The sequence below is a fragment of the Dendrobates tinctorius genome, unplaced genomic scaffold (assembly GCF_039654945.1).
Source record: "Dendrobates tinctorius isolate UK_male_01 unplaced genomic scaffold, ASM3965494v1 ptg000015l, whole genome shotgun sequence".
Taxonomy (NCBI): domain Eukaryota; kingdom Metazoa; phylum Chordata; class Amphibia; order Anura; family Dendrobatidae; genus Dendrobates; species Dendrobates tinctorius.
The window spans coordinates 40884871-40901299 of record NW_027361683.1 but is presented as its reverse complement, the minus strand read 5'-3'; the positions used below and the strand labels follow the sequence as shown (position 1 = coordinate 40901299).

The window sequence follows — 16429 nt, the reverse complement described above, 5'->3', positions numbered from 1 at the left end:
CGTCAGGGGCCAGAGCATCTTTCCCCCTCGCAGGCGTCGGTGACCTCACTAGCGGAGCCTCGACCAAGAAGACGTGCTGTGCCGGAGTCACAAGAGGAAGAACAGTTCCAGCAACATCAGGAGTCTATGCAGGAGCTTCGACGGGAGGAGGAACCTTTGTCTCCGTAGCCAGTTCCACGACAGCGGGGACCGGAAGCGGTGGCCAACTCCGAGGAGACGAGGCTGGAAGAACAGGCCGCGCTGGAACCAACGTGCCAGGAAGCTGTTCCCGCCGGACAGCAGAAGGTAGAACATCAGTACACCCTGGAAGCAAGTACCAGCGTGACCGCGGGCTGATGGAGCTCACCCAACTGGAGGAGGACACCGCTACCATGCCTGAGAGTGCCGGTGACATCTGTGAAGAGGAGGTAGTAGAACCGGAAGAAACCCTGGCCTCCCGCATGAGGCAGTATCTACAGGAGATGAGAGCCAGCCTGAGCGGGATCGATGGAGGTGAGTGCGTCTCAGCCTCAGCAAGCGACGGGCTACACGGTCCCCTGCACTATCACTCTCCCGGGGCAATGCCGATGCTAGGCCTAAGGCCCGCGTCACCTCGCCCCCGCACTCCTGTCAGGCTTTCATAGAATATACCGGGCCCACGTCATCTGCCTACTCGTCGGTGTGGACCTCTGATATAATTGCCCAGAAGAAGGCCAGAGAGCATAAGATATGGGCCCTCCTCCACCAGAAGGGAGAGGCCACAATGTCTGCATGCTGCACACACGGACAGCTTGTTTACACTAACGTGGAATGCAGCTATGGTTTCATTGAGGAGGTCAGTACCTATGATAAAGTTTACATCAAGGCCGCCTCCGTTAAACCTGGAAGAGCCCTACCAGTCGGGAACTGGATCTCTTTCTACAAGGAGGACTGCCCACGCGGCTACTGTGCCATGGCAGTCATCCTGTGCCCGGAGGAAAGTGAACCCACTGGAGAAGATATAGATCCAGAGGCAACCGATGACACCTCTGCCCCTGACTATGCTCATCACCCAAGAGACTCTGTGGCTGCAAAGTCCCCTTCAGCCCGCGCCAGGGGCCGTGCATCAAGTGGAAAAACCACGCAGGATGCGCGCCACAGAACTTACTTTGCTTTTCCCTTCAAGGGCCAGTTGCACATTTCAGGGACTGTTCTGCATCCCCTCAGGGTAGGGAACCATGCTACGCTCTAGAAAAAGAGCTGAAGATGGTCCACAGGACCCTTTGAATGTTGTGCTCTTTTTGTTTTTTGTTGTGCCTGTTGCGCCCCTTCTGCAGGATAGCAGAACTACGTCTGAAAAGATGGACTGTTTCCAGATGTCGGAATGGTGTGTGTAAATACGTTGTGCTCCCCTCAAAGGAAGGGGGGAGGCACCTTTTTTTAAGAAGTTTTTTTTACATGGAAACGTGCGTTGTCATACTAAAGAAGTGTGGACATTGCTGTTGCAGATTTCTACCTCATATTGAGAAAATGGACATTCTTGCTCTCCATATGTGGAGTATCCTTGTAAAATAAAGTTTGATATGTTAATATATGTGCTAATTTAAACAAAAAGAGAAACAGTATATTTATGTTTTGCAGGAAAATGTTAGTATTGTTTCCGCATTGTCTGGGATGACAATGATTTAAGGAAGGGAGTATGTAAGAGGGTCAGGGCTTAACCCCTGTAAATGTTGATGCTACTGTTTACATCCACATAATTGCCATATTTGTATGAGTCATGTATACAATTGCTATATATTTCATTATGCTGTATTTACGTAGGGACAGTGCAGTTAAGGAAAAGGGCCACTAGATGGGGGCAGTGAGCACACGTATAGGAAGGTTTAGTTGTAGGACACTTAGAGGTTAATTGTAGGAGTGGTAGCTGGGGAATAAGCTAGACAGATTTCCTGGCTATAGTCAGACTGGGTAGACCCCCTGGTGTGCTCAGGTGGCCTTGGGGCCTGAGCTGCTTAGCTATCACACAACGTTCCCAAGTAGAGAAACCCAGCCATCCACAGAAAGGAGTGGAAGTATTAAGGAAGTAGAGAAGAGTGCAGTGCATGGTATCCACAGCAACGTAGTGAAGAAGCTACAGAAGACGTGTGAAGAAGTAGCGGTAGTAGAGTGGGCCACCAACGAGTGTGTGGGCAGGATAACCAAAAGGGGGTGGACAACCTAGTAGATGATATTTCCGAGTCTGGTCTGAAGTCGGTTCTAGGGAGATATATTGAAATGCTGTTTTCACCGGGCTCCTCGTCCTGTTATAACTTTGTGGCCTATTCCAGTGAAGTAGAAGAAGTTAGGGAAAGACGAAGAATAATGCATTGCTGGTACTGTGACAAGTGTGCTGGAAGTGTTATGGATGTGCTGTGTCCTGAAGAGAATAAATCCGTTATGTTTAAAGTTGCTTTGGACTCTGCCTCCTGTCCTTTAAGTGAACGGAAGAACGGGGAACACAGCAGGGAAGAAGCAGCTGACAGCACAGGGAGAGTATGGAATGTGCTGACATGATTGCAACCTGGCCGTATTCTTACACATACACCTCTTTGTACCTCGACACAAATCTTACTCTGACTATAATACAATTTCTGATGTAAGGAGTGCCACAGATTGTCATGAATTAGACAAGCTGGGGAGTCATGCCCCCGTTCTGCCCCAGCTCCACCTTTTTTGGTGGAGTTAATGAAGCTCAATATTGTGTAAAATATTTGTGACTTTTCAAAGTGATTTACGCCAGAATTCTGATAAATGCTTTGGTGACTCAGGGCCTTATTGTTGCTGCCTTCCCAACCCAAATAAGTTTTTATACTTTAAAGCAAAATAAAATTATACTGTTGTCCCTTGTGGTCACTTGTACCTAGGTTTTCATGACGTTGGTATTGTCAAGTTGCTCCCAGCCGGGGGAGACGGGACCCACCCACAACCCCGCACCCCCCACCCTGACACAAATTACCCCATACGCCGCAACATAAAACCAAAGACCAAAGGTTTCTTTTGGAATTTATATGGCCACAGCAGCCTTTTATTAAACAAACAACAATAACAATAAAGTATTATAAATAACATAGATACAGTAAACTTGAACCCGGAGGAGGAGTCCTTGAAGCCACAAGATCTAGGTGAATCGACCCCAAAATGCTGTGGACAGAACCCCACATATTACTCCCAGCCGTTACCCCACAGGCTCGGGAGCACCAACCACCGACACGTCTGTCCACTAGGCAACTAGGGGATCCGCACTCTTTACGGAACTCCCCATCCACCTTTCACCAGATCACCACCACCAACTTGTAAACGGAGGAGACCCTATACAGTGAATCTCCAAAAACCAAATTTCCAAACGACTCCAAGGACTCCCCCCCTTCCAAACCGCCACAACGAAGGACCTTGAACACCTCAAGGGCCCGAGACCCCCCGAACACGCCATGCAATGGCCCGCTCAATGCCTTCCTGAAGACCAAGAGTCCAAATATCGGAGCCGACCCCGTTCAAATGGACCCCATCCGCCAACCAAAAATCACCTTCACCCCTTTCGAGATCAAAGTGACGCACAGCCACACCCCCGTTTCTTACCACAAAGGAAGACACCGCCCTGTTAACTTTAATCCTGGCCTTGTTGACCTTTACCAGGGACCTCATGGAACGCCACCTCCTGCGTGGAACTATTTCGGACCACACAATGGTGACCCCCCGATATAACAACCACAACCGCAAACAATCCTGCTTGATGTCCTTTATAAGTTCCCGAAAAGGCCTAATAGCCAAATCATTGCCCCCCACATGAAGAACAAGAATGTCCGGTGCGCGATCCAACTGGGCACACACATGAATTTCCTGTAAAACCCTCCGCCATTCCATCCCCCAGAAGCCGAGCCACCGCACCACCGCCGTGCTCCTGGGGAAGCCCAGTTGTCTGCTTTCATGTCGGACATCAGCTCTCAAAGCTCCCCAATGAACGAAGGAGTGCCCAAAAATCCAAACCAGCAAAGGTTCGACACCTGCAATAAAAAAGGATGAGTGCTAACAACACAAATGACGACTAAGGCCTAACGTAACTCCGATATCGGTTAGACTTCCAACCACCAATGTGCCGTATAGCAGCCGGATCCAAACCCCCCACTGCCGCTTCCGTCGCCGCCCCTATCCTGAAAGAATGAGGAGCAAAGCGAGAGTCATCCAGGCCCAGCCACCGAACGGACTTCTTAAAAACGGCACCAGACTGATATCTGGACAAACTACCGCCGTCAAGATGACACAACAGAGACCCAGACAAGCTGGGATGCAAGTCCCAAAAATTCCTCAAGCACTGAGCAGGGCACATTGCAGAACCAGGCACCTTGCCCAACACCACCCGGCGACCTCTTCCCGACTGATCCGTCTTGGAACGTCGCAACCAAAATTCGACCCCGGCCGAAGTCGATACAACATCCCTGGCCAATAACCCCCCTGCCACTTTCTTACTGGAAGAAACAAGTTCACCAACACGTAAAGCCCCAAAAAATGCGAACGAAAAAGCCAAACGAAACAACAAGACCTCGTAACGGGTCGAACACACAGACTCCAGTGTGAGACCCAATTGCTCCAATAAATTGAAGGATACCGGCCTCCTCAAATCCCCCTTGCTTCGGCCCCAACGAAAACCCTTCGCCGCCTGTTTGACTAAAAACTTCTTTGTCAAATCTCGACTGCCACGTAAGTGAAAACCAAAAGACAGGCCTGCCAAAATGCGAGAAACTTTTGCACACGACCAACCTTCGACGGAGCCGCGCCCCAACCAGGCCAACAACATCCCTTCCTGATCCTGCCCAAAACCATCGACCAGGCCAGCTGCAACAACTTCCTCCCACATCCGCCACACTGCCCGGTAAGCCTCCCAAGTTTTAGGCGCCAAGGAAGCTTCGATCAGCGACTCTGCGGCCCGTAAGCCAGGTTCCACAATTCCTCTGGACAAGCTAAACCCTCGACCTCCGCTTCTGGTTCCAACGAGCGGAAGCGATCCCACTGCGAACGAGAGAGTCAGCGATGTCATTCTTGGCTCCAGGAACATGAGACGCAGTCACATGTGCATTCAAGGACAAGCATAGCAAAACCAACTGTTGCAACACTCGAATGACTGGAGGGGACGACGCGGTAAGACCGTTAATCGCACTCACAACGCCCATGTTGTCACAATTGAAACGAACGCGCCGATCGCGAAACTCAGACCCCCACAAATGAACGGCCACAAGGATCGGAAAAATCTCCAACAACGTAATGTTACGCACCAAACCGATCGCGAACCACTCATCGGGCCAACGACACACGCACCACTGTCCTCTGAAGTAAGCACCGAAGCCTATACCGCCAGCAGCATCCGTAAACAATTCCAAGACATCATTCCCAACGACGTCTGACATCACCAAAGAGCGGCCATTGTAGCCGACCAAAAAAGGCTCCCATACCGCCAAATCAGCCCTGAGATCCAACGACAATCTGATGAAATGATGGGGGGCCTGAATCCCTGCAGTAGCGCTGGCCAGCCTACGTGAAAAAACTCGCCCCATCGGCATCACCCAACACGCAAAATTCAACTTCCCCAACACTGACTGGAGGTCACGCAACGATATCTTCTTCAAACGCTATGACCCGCATCCACAACCCAATATCCTTCTGATCCCAACGAATGGCTGGCCGAACGGCCTTCCTCTGCTGGAATTGCTCGTCGTACCGAAGCCACGCCTGACCCCCATAAACCCTGTAAGCTTCCCCGATCGCATCCAGGTAGCAAAACAATGCCGAGCAATTGTCAGGGGCCTTTTCTCCAATAACGCTCGCAAAAATGGCAAACGCCTGCTGCCAATTCACGAACGTCTGAGGAATGAGTCGCCACCTACGCTTCTCCTCCTCCTCCTTCTTGCTGTCCTCTTTCTTACTCTTGTCCAAGTTAAATTTTTCGAGGGGCAATAAGGAAAAAATTTCCACGTATTCGTCCTTCCAAATACGCTCCTTTACCTCCTTCTTTAAATGAGCCCCCAGAGGGCCTTCAAAACAAACGTATACCTCCCCATGAGCCCTGTCATCTAAGTGCACCCGACCCTCCGGCTCCTTTTCCGTTTGCACAGACACTGACACCGGGTCTCGTGCACGCCCGGTCGGCTCCAACCCGCTCGGCCACACCTGCCCCCCGGACTGTGACCCCACCCAAGCCGCCAATGGAGATGTCGCAAGAAAACCCCGTTCCAAGCGCGACAACAAATTCCGCACGTCCCCTAACATGTTAACTACGCCCCCTCCAACCCCAGTACCATCCGCCGGAGAACCCACACCCGCCGAAGAGGAAGACAAAACAGTAGACACAGAGGCATACTCACCGGGCTGTGAGGGGGCTGTGGGCCCTCCAGCCGAACGACCAGGATCCATGGATGAATGTCCACCTGTTCTTGTAGCGAAGCTGGCGCCGCTGGACTGGCGCTGACGCTGAGGACTCTCTCCCGGAGGATCCGGGGTGCAGGACCCGAAACCCAGGGTGGATGCCGCTAGCCGATCTCCTGGTGACCACGCTGCCTGGGTTGCCGCGTGGGTCCTGGATCCCCCACCATCTGACCCTGCCGAAACGGCCCCCGGTGATGACACGTGCCCCCGGAGCGCGCCACCTGCCTCCGTCTGAGGGGGTGGAAGACACAGGCCCTGCCGCTCTGCAGGTCGCTGGATCCCTGCTGCAGGACCTCCTGTCATGCCGCCCAGCGTGAGAGGCAGACCACGGTGCGGGCAGCCCCCCGACGCAGTCCCCCGACCCCCCAGAAGTCCCCCTCCCGGTGAGGGGTGAAGTACTGGGCCCTGCCGCCTGGCAGGCCGCCGTCCCGGGGCTGCCCGACCGCGAACCGGAGGAGAAAGCAGGCTGTGACGCTGGAGCGCCGTCACCACAGCCCCCGATGCCTGTGTGGAGCTGCGCCGCCTGGCGCGTGTCCGCCCCGCCCAAGCCGAGGCCCGCTATTACGGGGAGCGCGTGGCGCCCGGCTTGGAGGGTCCCGGGAGGGGCTCCTGCGCCGTCGGGAGGCCCGGGGAGCCGAGTCAGGGGAGAGCCGCTCGGGAGGCCTCACCCTTCTGGTCCGAAGCTCTCTCCTCCCTGGCTGTGTCGCCTGCACGGTGGTCCCAGGCGTGATAGAGGCCAGCTGCGCCGCCAACCAGCCCGGCGGCTGCGACATGGACGCCTGCCGGAGACTCTCCAAGGCCCGATCCACGGCCGACATGATGGCTGGTGACAAGCTGCAGGTAAGAGCGGGAACAGAGAGGGAGGAAGGCCCACTGCACCCCCTTTTAAATGTGCAACGACTCCCATTCCCCAAAGACGCTCCCCTCACCCTCACCTTCCAACCCCCCGTCATGTTGGCCTCCGCCCACGACTCTTCTGTGGGGGAGGGGGAGGCTCAGCTCCGGCCATTGCTTAATCAGCAACATTTCTAAAAATGCAAAGCTTTTTGGAAATGACCAGATCCAACAGAGCACCATCCCTTCTCACGTCTTCCACGAAGATGCCCATAAAATTATTCTGCAACTCGCAGAATTATCCTGCACTCCCATAATCAGTACCAAACAGTGCAACCTGCGCCAGTTGATTATGCAGCCAACCGTTCAACTCGTCAGTGATGTTGGCAAGTTTATAGCTTACGTCAACAAATGTTTAAAAATGTACCACCAGAAACATAAAATTGAAACAAAAACTCAAGACTTTTATTTGTAAAAATGTTAAAACATGCAGCAGTACATAAATAAAACATGGTGAAAAAGGACAAAAAGCCAGCTCACCGAATGGATGTCCATATATAACAGGTGCATAGAACTCCGACCTGATTATACATATACAGCAATTAAAAAATAATGTTTGTCCAGCTTCTTGTAATAAAATCCAAATCTTTATTTAGTACATATTAAAATGTAATAGAACCCCTATGAAAGACCACCACTGAGGAAAGAAAGGCAACGTGTTTTAGTCATAAACCTATGATCTTAATCTGAGCCTGAAGTTCCTCAGTACCCACAATGTTTATATGAGACACAGAACCAATGAAATAGTCAGAAGAAATCACATGATACATAACGTCCTAAATAATCACTTAGAATAAGAGATAAAATAGGGCTCAGAATGAGAATACATAAAGACAAAATGTGAGAAAAAGAACAATAATGAATGCAAATAAAGGAAAAAAGAGAAACAAGGAAAGGAAAACCATAGAAATTAATAGTGAAACATAATTTTGTTACGTCTGTTCAAACCATCTGGGAATCTAGTACCCAAATCATATATCCAGAAAGACTCAAGTGTCAATAAGGAGTCTCCACGTTTTGGTTTCTTAACCTGTTCTGTCCCACATACCTGAAAAGAAGCAATACTACGTTAGTGATATGTGATGGAATGTCTTGCCGCTGACGATACACTGTGATCTGAGTTTGCAGTGATAAAAACATCATAACACCAAGAAAACAAGCAGAATTTCTAAATGTTAAATATCCAATGTTACCATGAATTACCGGATATTCACAAAAAACAGATCTTCCACCCATGAGACCTATTGTCTCACAGATCGGATCTGCTACAGTGCATCCCAGCAAATGGTTGGATTTGTTGCGTTAAATCAGAGAATTATCATTACTATTTTAGTATGGACATAAAAAATGTTGGATTTTATTACAAGAATCTGAGACAAACCTTTTTCATAAATAAAAACATTAAACACATTGGACCCGATTCATCAAGACTGAAGCCGGGAGAAACTGCCGTGAAAATGTCAAAAGTTGCAAGATTTAGATGGAAGTAGAGTTGTCTAAATTTTGAGACTTACTTAAGTTTTTACACCAGAATTCTGGCATGAAACCCTTGATGAAACGGTCCCTCTGTTTCAGATCTATCAACATATTTAAACTGCCCCCCTCATAAGCTTTTAGACCTTTCTACAGGCAATACAGTAGTGTATGTGATATTAAGAATAATTGCACATTTTGTGCAATATAAACTTAGTTAATGTGAATACAAAGAAACCAGGACTAGTTTGATTAGGTGTTTACTCATTAAGTCTAGTCCAAGATCGGTAGTTATAGTCACCCTTGGCATGGTGGACAATCCCTGTACTCCTGCATCTTTTCAGGCTACTGCTGATCCTCACTATTGACCCAGGCATCTGTTTCCCTGTCACAACTCTGCTCATACCTTCCTGATCCAAAAGCAAATGCTCTGGCAAGACCACTGCAGAGCAGAGCTATGAAAGGGGAACAGAGATGCTGGGAGGAGCACAAACTGCCTGGGTCCCTAACGAGCATTGGAAGAGGGCAGACATGACGTGTCACTACATGGACTGTCAAACATGTCCGGAGAGGCCAGACAGCAGATAATGACTCCGGACTAATTTTGGCGAGTAAAACACCTCGCCAAACGAGTTGGGGTTTATTTGAATACGGCAAGTGGCAACACCTAAATTCATTTTGGACAAATATGTGCATTTTTATGCAACTTCCCGTAATTACTGTAATGTTGTAATAAAGGTCTAAAAGTTCATGGGGGCATTTTAAATGCATTGGGGGTCGTAAAGGTTCCCTTTAGCCCATTCACGACGCTGCCAATTTACATTTTTGCATTTTCATTTTTCCTCCCCGTCCCACAGCCATAACTCTTATTTGTCTTTCCACATAGACATATGAGGGGTTGTTTTTTTATGTGGGACCGAGTTGTAGTTTTGGATGACGCCATTCATTATACCACATAAAGTATTGGAAAACTGGAAAAAAAACTCCAAGTGCATTGAAATTGTGAAGAAAAAACACAATTCTGACATTGCTTTTGGGGAATTGTTTTTACGACGTACATTGTGTAGTAAAAATGATCTCGTAATATGATTCTCCTTATCCGTATGATTATGACGATACTAAACATGGTCAGGTTTTTTTAAATTATTTTAGTGTTGAAAAAAAAATCAAAAGTTTAGAAAAGAAAATCTGGAGTTGTGTCGCCATTTTTTTGAGACCAGTAACGTTTTCATTTTTGAGTCAATGGAGCTGTGTGACAGCTTATTTTGTCTGGGGTGAGACAACATTTTTATTGATATCATTTTGATAGATATGACATTTTGGTCACTATTTGCAGTACTTTTTGTGCTATTGCAGCAACCAAAAAATAATTTTGGCATTCTTGATTTTTTTCCGTTTAAGGTGTTTACTGATCAGGTTAATTATTTTTGTATTTTGATATATCTGACTTTTCTGAAGGCGGCAGTACCTCATGTGTATTTCTTTTATGATTTTAGTATCTTTATTTTTAATGAAGAAAAAAGGGGGGAAAGTTAAACGTTTATGTTTACTTTATTTTTTCAAACTTTTTTTACTTTTCATTGTATTCGTTAGTTCATTTAGGGGACTTGAAGCTCAAATCGTCCAGTCGTTTGTGCTATATACAGCAATGCCACAGTCTTGCTGTATATTGTAAAAATCACAGTCTCCTCCTTTGAAGCCGTAACACACAGCCATTACCAGCCGTGTATGGGGTGGGCTCTACACACCTGCTACTAACTTGTGCTGCACGTGTATGGCGGATGTCGGTAATTCAGTTAGCCAGTTTCATATAGAAGTTGTACTACTAAGATGATGTATTAAGCAAGAAAAATGTGTTATTCGATTTTTTTTCTGCCAATGAACTCATTTCCATCTATAGTGTAATACAACCAAAATTAAACTCATTATTTCACACATAACTGGTCTTCGTGTTCAGAATAGCCCTTTCCTCTTATTCGTTTCTGGAAATTTCCTACACATGCTAAGAAAATCGCTAATGTTGTCAATTGTCCTTTGATAAGATGAGCTATGCTAAAGGGATACAGTGGTTCCTAGTTTTGGAAAAGGTCCAAAATTATGTTTCAGTTACCTTCCACTTTTTATCTAATGGCGGCTTTACATGACACATTAGCAGCTGTTAAACAACCAATGATTGCCAACAATCAAGTCAATCAGCAGTTATTTAATACCCTGTTAGATAGTCCGAACATACTTCTATGCGCACAGAATGATTTTTAATACATTTGTTCTGTTCACATAGATTCTCATGCTATTAATGCCATACCTTTTGTTTACATGGAGTAATGTAGCGTGCTACTAAAAATGATCATTTTAAAAAGCAGTTTAAAAATTATCGTACCTAACGAAACAGCTTTTTGCTCTCGTTTGTTGGGTGTTTGCCTGTTTAGATGAAATGATAATTATCTTTTCTATGAACACTTGTTTCCTAGTTATTCTCCCCTCCAAATAGGCCTTTCAGAGACTGTCAGCACAGAATAACATGTAGATGCTCTCAGTGAACCCTTGGCGTGGCAAAACATTTAACTTCACAGACTCTCCTGCTTGTTTTCTCTCTACCGCCTCCCCTTCTTTGATTGACATCTCTGGCTTGATAGAGCCAGAGAAGAGCGGAATAGTAGAAAAAAAACAAGTAGTGAGATGCACTTAAATGTTTGGCCACGCCATGATGCACCAAGCACGTGTACTTAGCTTGAACAGTCATTCTGAGCTGACCATGTCCCTTTAACACTGGCCATATGACAAATCTGCCAACTGAATATTGAGTAAAACATTATTGTAATATATGCACACTTACTAGAATCCATATCCAGTATATGGATACTTCTGAAAGGCAAACTATTTGCTCAAATTAATGTCTTCAATATAAATATACATGACTAGTAAGTAATGGGATCAGGTAATGAAGAATGTTTCTAAGGGCTCATACTCACATGTGAGAAACTCGGACGAGTCTAGCACGTCAATACCCGGTACCACCACCAGCACTCGGATCGGAGCATTCAGCTGCATAGAAATGCATGGAGCCAAACACTCCGCTCCTGAGTGACGGCGGCAGTGCCGGGTATTGACGTGCGAGACTCGTCTGAGTTTCTCGCATGTGAGTATGAACCCCAAGTGTGTGTACAGCAGATCAGAAGCAATAGACAATCTATCTACTTAGTAGGGGAATTCAGTATTAAGATATGTTTCTCATAGCTCTATTTGATTCTAAAACTAATGTTTAACTGCATTCACACTATAATGTACAGACAAATACAAAAGAATAAGTTCTATGGTAAACACAGTAATGTTGCGTCTTCAGCAGTGCTTCACATGATCGAAAGTGACTGGATCAGATGACAAGTAAGAATGTCTTACTGAGCAGTTTCCTCCCTGCAAAAAACAAGACATCATAATGGATATGAAACATAAGTAATGGCATGATATTATAATGATGCAAATTACTGAAAGTTACTAATGTATTCATTTATTGGTAAATAACAACTTAGACAAAACTGAATTTTATACACAAAGGAATTTACTGAAGGGGTCACTTTATAACCAATATCATCATAATGTCACATGGACATCATCAGTCTTTATATTCTATGCTAGTACAGATGTTTGTTTTTTTTTAACAATATGACAAAGCGTGCATTCACTTATCTGAAATGAACAGGCCTCATAACTCTACCACATCTCATCCAATTAATATTAAAAAACTGCATGGGCACCAATTTGTTTAGTTTACAGTAATGACTGAGTTGAGTATGCCATCCGGCCACTTTATCATCACAATTCACAACTAAATGCTTAAACGGGTTGGTCACTTTTTCTTTGCGTTCTCAAATGTGCTGGTATCAGCACATACTGTACGGTCACTTATTGATATAGTATTTGCACCACTACTAATCAGTGACCTCTACTGAATAATGCTGACCATGGCAAGAGAAACTATTACAATGTTATTCAATAAATAAAGACCAGTAATGGCCTTTAGCATCTGCTAGTAGGGAAAAGTGTCATGGTTTTGGACAGGGTTCATGCCCTGTCCTCTCAAGTTAAATGTATGTGGCCTCCATTTGGATCTGGGAGGTAAATATATATACCCACGCTGGACTAGGATTCTCTGTCAGTTATACTTTCGTTCTGTGTGTCTGACCCCTGGTGTGTGTGTGTGCATACTGTGTTGTTTGACTGCTTTCCATGTTTGACCTGGTCTGTTTACTCTTTCTGTTTCTCTGCTTGGCATCCCTAATTGTTTTGCTCCTTCGGTTCTGACCTTCTGACCCATCTGTCTTGACTCCGCTATCTCATGTCTCTTTTGTACCTCATTGCTCGGCTTGGTTTTCTGACCTTTGGCTTCCACCTGACTATTCTTCCGTCTCATCCCCCGGGATCTCTTTGACCTCCCGGTTTTGACCTCAGAATGTTTGGACTCCCCTTTGGCACCTCTTGTCTCCTCTATACTCCGGTGCCTAACCCCGACTTTGGCCACTCCCCCTGGGTCACGTGGATAAGGTCCTGCTCGCAGATCGGTTAGTTCATGGTCGCTCTGCTCCCTTACAGTGGCGTGCAGCCTTCCCTGAAGCAGTTACACCCGGGGTTGTGACAATAAATAGCGCAAATTGCAATATTTTTGCATCTGTGTTTGAATGCCAAAACCAGAAGTGGAACTTACAAAAAAAACTAAACTTTGGGGCATACATAGAAATCATAGAGCCCCATAGCAAAAGTTCTGATTTGTAGCACCTAGATTGCCCCACACAGTCCTCCATACATTATTATGAGCACCACATAGTTGTCCATACATTATTATGCATCCTACATAGTCCTCCATTCAGTATTATGGGCTTCACATTGTCCTCCATACAGTTAAGGGGCCCCATAAGTCCTCCATACAGTATTATGGGCCTCAAATAGCCCTCCATACAGTATTATGTGTTCCACATAGACCTCCATTCATTATTATGGGTCCTATATAGTCCTCCATACATTATTATAGGCCCCAAATAATCCTCCATACAGTAATATGGGCTCCATATAGTCCGCCATACATTATGTGTTCCATATAGTACTCCTTACAATATTATGGGCCACATATAATTCTCCATACAGTATAATGGCCCGCACATAGTCCTCCATACAGTATTATGGGACCCACAATAAAAAATAAATACTCACCTCAACCTGTTCTCCACTGCTCAACACAGAGGGTACACTGTAGCAACATCATCCCATCCTCTGCGCTGAGAAGTCACAGAGCTCAGACACAGAGGGTGAATGATAAGGTAATAAATGGGGAATGATAGGGTACTAAAAAGAGATAGCAGAGGAAATTGTAGGAACACTTGCCAAAATCTTTGAAAATTCCTTGGGAACAGAAGTCCCAGAAGATTGGAGAAGGCTAAATGTTGTCCCTATCTTCAAAAAAGAATGAAGACGAAGCCAGAAAATTAAAGGCCAGTGAATAAAGGCCAAATGAATTACAAAGACCAGCGAATTACAGGCCAAAGAACATAGACAGAGCCAAAAAATTACAGGCCAGTGAACTTTACTTCTACACCAGGAAATATGTTTGAACAAAATATTAAACAGTATGTATGCAAGTATTAGGATAAGAATACAGTAATTAACCACCACCAGCATGGGTTTGTAACAAACAAATCCTGCCAGATTAATCTAATTCCCTTCTATGATGGAATCACTGACTGAGTGGACCAGGAAAATGCGAGAGATATTGTATATCTTGACTTTAGAAATCAGAAAAGCATTTGATATAGTATCTCATACTATCCTTATTGAAAAAATGACCAAGTATGAGATTGACAAGGCTACGGTTAGGTGGATTCATAACTGTCTCAGTGATTGTACTCAAAGAGTGGTAATAAATGATCAGCTAACGTGGTACAAAGACATATCTTTCCTGTAATTAATGATTGCACATCCAATTGTAAGAGTGTTTCAAGTGGGGTACCACAAGACTCTATCTTGGCCCCAGTGTTTTTCAAGATTTTTGTAAATGATCTAGATAAGGGAACTGAAGGTAAACTAATCAATTTTGCAGATGATGCAAAACTAGGAGGGATAGCTAACACTAGAGACAGAGAAAGGATTCTCTAGATAAGCTTTAACAATGAGGAGCAACTAATAGAATGGTAAACAGGGAGAAATGCATGATTCTACATCTTGCAAGAAAAACCAAAATTACATCTACAGAATGGAAGGAATAGAAGTAAGCAACAGCACATGTAAAAAAGACTTGAGTATACTAATAGATCACAGATTATACATGAGTCACCAGAGTAATGCAGCAGCAAAAAAAGCAAACAGTTCTAGGCTGTATTAACAGATGCATAAAGTCTAGATCGTGTGAAGTAATAATCCCCTATATTCCAGATGAGGTATGACCAAAGAGGAGTATTGTGTCCCGGTTAAGGCACCACATGGAAAAACAAAAGACATAAAAAAATTGGAACTAGGTCAAAAGAACAGCTTCCAGGATAGTGAGCAGACTGCAAACTATGTCCAACAATGAATGGTTAAAGGACCTGGGAATGTTTAGCTTGCAAAAAAGAAGGCGAAGAGAAGGCATAATAGTTGTCTACGAATATCTGATGGGATGCCACAGTGTAGAGGGATCGTCCTTATTCTCATTTGCATATGGAAACACGAGAAGAAATGGAAAGAAACTGAAAAATGAAAGGGAGAAGATACAGGTAAGATATTAGAAAAAACTTTTTGACAGTGAGGATGATCAATGAGTGGAGCAGGATGCCACGAGATGGTGGCAAGTTCTTCTTCAAAGGAAGTCTTTAACCCCTTTGTGACATGCGCCGTACTAGTACTGCTCGGCGTGAGGTGCAATTGTGCCCAGATCAGTACTAGCATGGTGGCACAATCGCACGGCTGTGACAGCTAACACCCCGCGGCAATGCCCACGTTCGGTGCCATCACCGATCGTGGGCATTTAACCCTCTGATGCCACTGTCAGTAGTGACAGCTGCATAAAGAAGCATTCCACCAGGATATCGCAATGCAATTGCGTTGTTCTGGTGGTCTCCATTTAGACCCCTGGATCAAAGATGGCCACAGGGTCCTTCCGTGTTCTGCAGGGAAGGTGGCTTGTGAGTGCCTGCTGAGAGCAGGCATCGGCATGCCTCCTTCCCTGCCTGTCAGATCCTGATCTGATATTCTGCAGTGCAGAACATCATATCAGCGATATGATGTATTATAGTAATGTCCCATACTGTGACAATGTAAAAAAGTTAAAATATATTATAATGTGTAAAAATATATTTTTTAAAAATCCCCAAAAAAAGAAAAAAAATGTTTTTTTAAATAAATACATTTATGTAAATAAAAAAATAAAAGTACACATTTGGTATCGCCGCATCCATAATGACCTGCTCTTTAAAACTGCGCCACTAGTTAACACCTTCAGTGAACACCATAAAAAAATAAAAAACGATGCAAAAAACAATGCTTTATCATCATACTGACAAACAAAAAGTGCAATAAAAAGATGGATGTAAAAAAATGGTACCGCTGAAAACTTCATCTTCTCCCGCAAAACACAAGCCATCATACAGCTCCATCAGCGGAAAAATAAAAAAGTTATAGCTCT

The 16429-nt window shown here is 45.3% G+C and overlaps 1 protein-coding gene across 1 annotated transcript in view; it reads right to left on the bottom strand.

The window, feature by feature from the left end:
- Nucleotides 1-11906: 11906 nt before the first annotated feature.
- CD164L2 (CD164 molecule like 2) overlaps nt 11907-16429 on the bottom strand; it is a 194258-nt gene continuing 189735 nt past the window's right edge. The window contains exon 5 of the mRNA XM_073563990.1: nt 11907-12195. Coding sequence (XP_073420091.1) covers nt 12177-12195 — 19 coding nt within the window. The 3' untranslated portion in view covers nt 11907-12176. The remainder of the gene's footprint in view (nt 12196-16429) is intronic.